Raw genomic sequence first — 6,000 nt, 5'->3', positions numbered from 1 at the left:
GAGAGGAGGAGGAGGAAGAAGACCACCTGAGTCTTACTTGCAAGAGGAAAAAAGGCAGGATAGAAATGCAGCCCCAATAAACCAATGATTGGTCTCTGTCCAACTTCTCCATGGCTTAGGAAGAGAAAATTTTCAAATGTCCTACGTGAAAACCATAATCTGAGGCATCATAACAAACCGTTCTCTACTCAGTAGAACACGGCTTTGTCATTCGAATGATTATACTTGGAGAAAATCCTAATAAACCAACCTGGTTTAAAAACAACAACAGCAACAACAACAACAACATAATGGAAATAAACAAGAGTGACTTTATTTTTAGGTAGTGCGTCACAATGCTGCTTTCGTACAACCGCTGACAATGGGTGTTCCAGGTACCTTTCCCATTTGTGTCATGTTAATGCTTCCTGATGCATGCTGGAGCTGCCGTGTTTCCTTCCCAGGTTTGAACTGCGACACGAACGCTTAAACTTCATTGCTCGTTTTCGCATATTTGCCCATCTCGACATCTGCAGCTTTGACAAAATCCTGGAAAGTTTGCTGCTCGGGAACCGTGGCAGGCCTAACGGAGACGCACCTGAAGACCTTCCGTTTTGCGTCGTAGTTTCCCATGCACCTGTGGACGTGACCTCTGATTAATCTCGGCAAGTCCCGATCCTGTTTCAGAAGAAGAATGAAAGGTTATTCCCTTCCTTTTTTTTTTTAAGCCTTTAATACACTCCCTAAAATAACTAGGCAGATCGATAGAGATCATTTCCCTGAAAGTGGATAGAAAGAAATCCAAGGGATGCTTAGCGCTTCAACATTTGAGTATAATTTTTTTATTCAGCGCCTACAGGGCTGAACAGCAGAGCGTTTTGCAGTATCCACTCTAATTCTATGCATCTATCCTGAGTGGTACTCAATTGGATACTGCATTCTCTGGATCCATTTCAAGTTTTGCCTATCTGCCACTGAAGACAATCCGGTTGAAACATGTTTGGCGAACAACAACATTAACTTTAGTAAATTGCCCTTTTAATCTAAAACTGAAAATTCTTGACAGGATTACGATATGCCTTATCTGCCATTCAAAACATTTGTTATTGTGAATTTTGAAATCGGTTCTCTTTTTGTTTACCAATTCACCTACGTTTGTACCTTTGTGATGATGTTTTAACTGTGCCTTATAATTATTTTAATGGCGTAGTCCTGGTCTCCTGTGTAAAATTTGCAGCTCTTGCCTGGTTTCTGACTTTTCTTTGCCTCTGTAAGGCTTACAAATGGCAAGAGTTCTACTTTCAATATCCCCTAAAACTGGGATCTATAGAAATAATCTTTGTGTTTGTTTGTTTTTTTTAAAAAATATTGATCATATGTTACTGTGTATATATTGGGGGTGATTTTAGGACTCTACACATCTTTAGGGAGTGTACAGTCAAGTTGCATAGAGGTGTATCACCACCCCGCACATTCAGGGTAACTTGTGAAAAAGACGATGCATGTAAAATCAGCCTGCATAACCAGAGAGTATGCCTACAGGTTCATACTCAAGACACCAGAGATGGAGAACTTACTCCCCTAGCCTCTGCCCCCTGGAGGCTAGCGGGAGGGGGACCCCCTACTAGGAGTATCTACACATATCGATCGCTTGTATATTTTCTAACACAAGGTATAAGCAGCGGCTTCTTCAGCACATTTCACACATCCTTGAGCATGAAGGGGACATACTTACGATCTCATAGAAGACGCAGGACGCACTCTCTTCCCCATCTCTCAAAAGGAAATTCTTGGCACCGTATGGCCCGGGGGTTACAGCAGAATCCAGAACGCCTAAATGATGTGGAAAACCGATTTGATTGTAAACATGTTGCCTGAAGATGACCTTCCTCAATCCAGCAGATTCCAGATGTGTGGGACTGCAACTCCCAGAATTCTCAGGCCATGGGAATTCTGGGAGTTGCAGTCCCACACGGCTGGAAGCTGCTAGCTTGGGGAAAGCTGTTGGGTCACACACCCTTATCTAGAGAGGATGAATAAGTGAGCACTGACCCAAGTGAGCATGAGGAACCGCTCAGTGGATCTCTCCCTGGCAAGAGGCAGGGACCAATTACAGCAAACAGGAGGTCATATCGTCTCCTCACCACACATACACACAACAAATAACAAACTATCCCCAGATGCTGACATGACCTCTTTTTATTTAGTGAACAATCTGACCTTGCCATTCCCGACTCCGCCCCTTTTCTAGCGCGTCAACTGAGACCATTTTATCTGGGATAAGCAAAGCTGCCAATTCTACTTGGGCTGCGTTTTCCAAAGCCACGGCATACAATTCCTCCAGGAAAAAAAAGTGGAGGAAAACTTTCTTGGAAGAGTGAGAAACCCTTCTAGAGAATGCTGGGGAAAGGGTGCAGGAGCAAGAACGAATCACAATTGCAGTAAAGGAAGGAGCGGCAAAGGCTTTTAGCAGAGCTAAAAGACACAAAAGTAGGAGAGAAAAGGCAGTGGTAATAAGGTGTGGATTTTGTGAAGGCAGGGGGATAATACATCTATGAACAGAGATTAATTAATGACCTCTTAACACTGTTTGATCACCTAGTTCAGGGGTATCAAAGCTCTTTCAGAGGGCTGGATTCAATTTCAAAAAAGCTCAGGGGATGACGCGTTTCTGCGGTAGGTGAGGCCAGAGCAGAACCTAAAGGAGAAGAACCAAAATGCCGAAAATACCCACATATCTTAGTTGAAAGCTCTTGCTGGGAGAGACATTTCAACTTTTCAGAATGGGATCAAAAACGTACACAAAAGATGGGACACCACGAAACAACCGGTGGTTGTGGGGAAAAGGGGGTGGGGGCCTCAGAATCTGGGGAACCTCGAAGTGCCAAATTTGGCCCCCAGGGGTGTCTGAGTTTCAACATGCCTGATTTACTTGCACTCACAATCAAGGCCCTAAAATCCCCACCCCCCGCAATTCCAATGTGTCTTTCCTGCATTATGTTTCCGTCAATAGCAAGCTGAATGCTCGAGGGAATTCACACGGAGGGCGGCAGTCGCCCCGTTATTCTTCCGCAACATCTGACCTCCTGAGATAGACTGCTCCTGCGCACAGAAGCTCCATTAAACTATCACGGCCGCTAGTAGCCGTGACTCTGCTTAAACGGTTTTGAAAGCCCTCTAAGGCTGTAGCTGTCACCCCCCCAAAAAGCAAGGAGACGGATATGTCTTTTCCACACCACATGTCAGGACAAGAGAAGCAAGCCCTGGTATTATCCATCCAACTCGCAGCTGCCATCTTGTGTCAGAAATGCCCCTTATTCAGAGAGCTGAAGATGTTGACAGACCAGCAATTGTCTTTCTATGAGATTATAGCACTAGAAATTCCATGCAAAAAACAACAGCACTATTGTACTTACCCAATACCTCAAATAACAGAGGAGCTCTATGAGTGTACTGACTCCAGTGCTTCATGCTTTGAATAACGGCAGATATAATTCTGAGGGAGTTGTCGTTCTCTTTCAGTTTGGCTTGAGGTACCGGCCCTTTCTTTCACATGGAGGCAAAAGAAGAAGAAAAAGAATTCAAGTCCTTGAACAGCCTTTACGCAATGTGTGAGTTTCCACTTCCCCAATATTTAAAATGATCTTTTTGAAATCTTCTTTTCTGCCAACCCTAACTTGTGTGTGTGTGTGTGAGAGAGAGAGAGATACTCAGGATAAGGTGAGGTAAGAATATACAATGGGTTTATCTTTCTGAACTGAGCAGAGCAATTTTCTCTCTACTTTCTCTAGGGCAATTTCATGAGCTGATGTGGGGAATGCCACACCTTTGTGGCAAGTGATTTGAACAAAGACAACTTGTATGCACCCAGAAAAGGATGAAATTGCTGAGTACTTCAGAGGAAGGCCCAAATGGCGGTGATGATGATATTGGGGTTATTTTCGGCTTCCACTTACAATGTCACCAAAGTTTGTCATTATCTGGCTTGGTGTACCGCTTATAATGCTCAGCCATGTTGTCATGAATTGAGCACCATATCCTGCCAGAAGTTCTTGGGCTCAGAAAGTTAAACAAGATTCTGCGCATGCGCGATCTTCACTCAGCACACCAGGCGGCCAAAGCTAGCTGCTTTTGCCAACACATGCTCTTTAACCTCGAGTGGCTGATTACTCTGGACTAATGACCATTTGGTGAGTATCTTCTCTGGTTCATGTTCTTGATTGTTCCTTGCAAATGTTTGGTGTGGTTGTGCCTCCTCCATATCTAAAGCACTCTCTGGCTCCCAGGTATGTGCGTGTTTTATGGGGTAGATGTGGTTTTAAATTATATACTGCTTTTAAATTATATACTGTTTTAACTTGGTTTATGGTTTAATTTGGTTTTAGCTGTGTATACTTACTGTTTTATACTGTATGCTTTTATCTGTACGCTGCCCTGAGATCTTAATGATATAGGGCGGGACATAAATGTTTTAAATAAATAAAATAAATAAATTCCCAAGCAGCTTGTCTCCATCTCTAATGCTGGGGGATGTGTACAAGGCAAAAGAAAATACAATTCCCATAATAACGCATGGGCATAGAGCATCCTCGGTTTGTATACGCCAACAGTAAGAGAGGTCTCTCACAAAACAGACAAGCTTTTTACAAATGCTTGGTGAGAGAGTTTGTAAATACTGAGTTCATTCTGAAACAAGTTGATGAAACTCACCCATCAACAGTTTTCATCAAATTCTTCTAAATTTGCTAACTTTTTTTTGGGGGGGGGGATGGGCAATTAAAAAAAACCCTGTGTATACAAGATGGTTTTAAAAAAAGAAGTGGAAAGGGCTAATTCAACTAAGGAAGTGATTCAATTTTCTTTGATGATGTGACACGTCTATAAATCGAAATTACAACTTAATTAGTTGGGGGGGGGGGACGCAAGGCCCAACCCGAAAAAAGAACAGATTCTAAAGTTGCAGTTAAATCTTACCTGAATAATTTTGTCATCTTGAGTATGATCGGCTTTTCTCTCCTTAGGTTTTTGTTGGTAAGGAGCCTGTTTAAATGCATACGGTGCACTCTGGCCCTGTGGGCCCCTCAGCATGGCTTTTGGCGCGGCTGGCCACTGGGCTGCAGTTGAGTTTCTTTGTTCTACCGCTCCTGGGTTGCTACTCCATGATGCCTTCAGGTGGCCAGCTAATTTCTGCTGTGTTGATCCAGTCCCCACCAAGCAATCTGCGCTGTTCTCTAATTGCAAGGTCTTTCTGTTTTCTGTTCCGCTGCCAAAAGCTGAAAAATCGTTTCTCTTCCAAACGTTAGCACTGGCGTTTTTCTCCTCTAATCTGCAGTGAAATAGTTGAACTGGCTTAATTATCTATCTATCTATCTATCTATCTCTAAGAAAGATAGACTAACAGCAGAGTAATTTAAATTACCCCTGGTTTGTTGTTGGCTTAACTCTGGGTTATTTAACCCACAAACAGCCCAGAGTTTCCAGGTTTGTACTTCCCAAAACAACCCAGGAATGGGGGCATTCACTAAATGCAGAAATGGCAAGCACATGGTTCGCACACGTGGCTCATCTCCACATTTCCTGGGTCAAACAACCCAAGAATTGCCGCCCTGATGTGCAAATCGAGTCAACGAGATCATCCAGACTTTGTTGGAGCCCTTCACTATCTCATACCTCCTTCCTGAGGTGACTTGAGGGGGGCTGGGGTGGGCATAATAGCAGCTGGCACCAGGCTGGGAGTGTGAACAGAATCAAACGAGGGGCTGCTCACAGAATGAGACCCAAGTTCCCCATCCTTACTCCTTTTTCTTTCCTGCATGTCATTGTACCTTTTCTTGTTAAAGGACCTCTTCCTGCATTTCTTATATATTCGTTCATTTATTTATTAAATGTATAAACAGTCCAACTGGCAGTCGTTACCAACCTCCAGTTGTTCAAGTTCCTTCCTGCATGTGATACAGCGGCCTGTGATGATGTGTTTTGGTGTCTTAGCAGAGAAGGTGGAACCTTTGGGCTTGAAAGACA

General features: G+C 43.5%; 1 protein-coding gene across 1 annotated transcript in view; it reads right to left on the bottom strand.

Annotated features, from left to right (window-relative positions):
• Positions 1–311: 311 nt before the first annotated feature.
• SPATA22 (spermatogenesis associated 22) overlaps positions 312–6,000 on the bottom strand; it is a 15,848-nt gene continuing 10,159 nt past the window's right edge. Inside the window, exons 5-9 of the mRNA XM_063146591.1 lie at positions 5,900–5,989; positions 4,954–5,305; positions 3,396–3,525; positions 1,715–1,812; positions 312–657 (exon numbers count right to left, since the gene is read on the bottom strand). Of these exons, the coding sequence (XP_063002661.1) occupies positions 466–657; positions 1,715–1,812; positions 3,396–3,525; positions 4,954–5,305; positions 5,900–5,989 (862 nt within the window). The 3' untranslated portion in view covers positions 312–465. The remainder of the gene's footprint in view (positions 658–1,714; positions 1,813–3,395; positions 3,526–4,953; positions 5,306–5,899; positions 5,990–6,000) is intronic.

The sequence above is a fragment of the Elgaria multicarinata genome, chromosome 22 (genome assembly GCF_023053635.1).
Source record: "Elgaria multicarinata webbii isolate HBS135686 ecotype San Diego chromosome 22, rElgMul1.1.pri, whole genome shotgun sequence".
In the NCBI taxonomy this organism is placed as follows: domain Eukaryota; kingdom Metazoa; phylum Chordata; class Lepidosauria; order Squamata; family Anguidae; genus Elgaria; species Elgaria multicarinata.
Note: the sequence above shows the minus strand (reverse complement) of the source record. Positions and strands in the feature narration are given on the sequence as shown.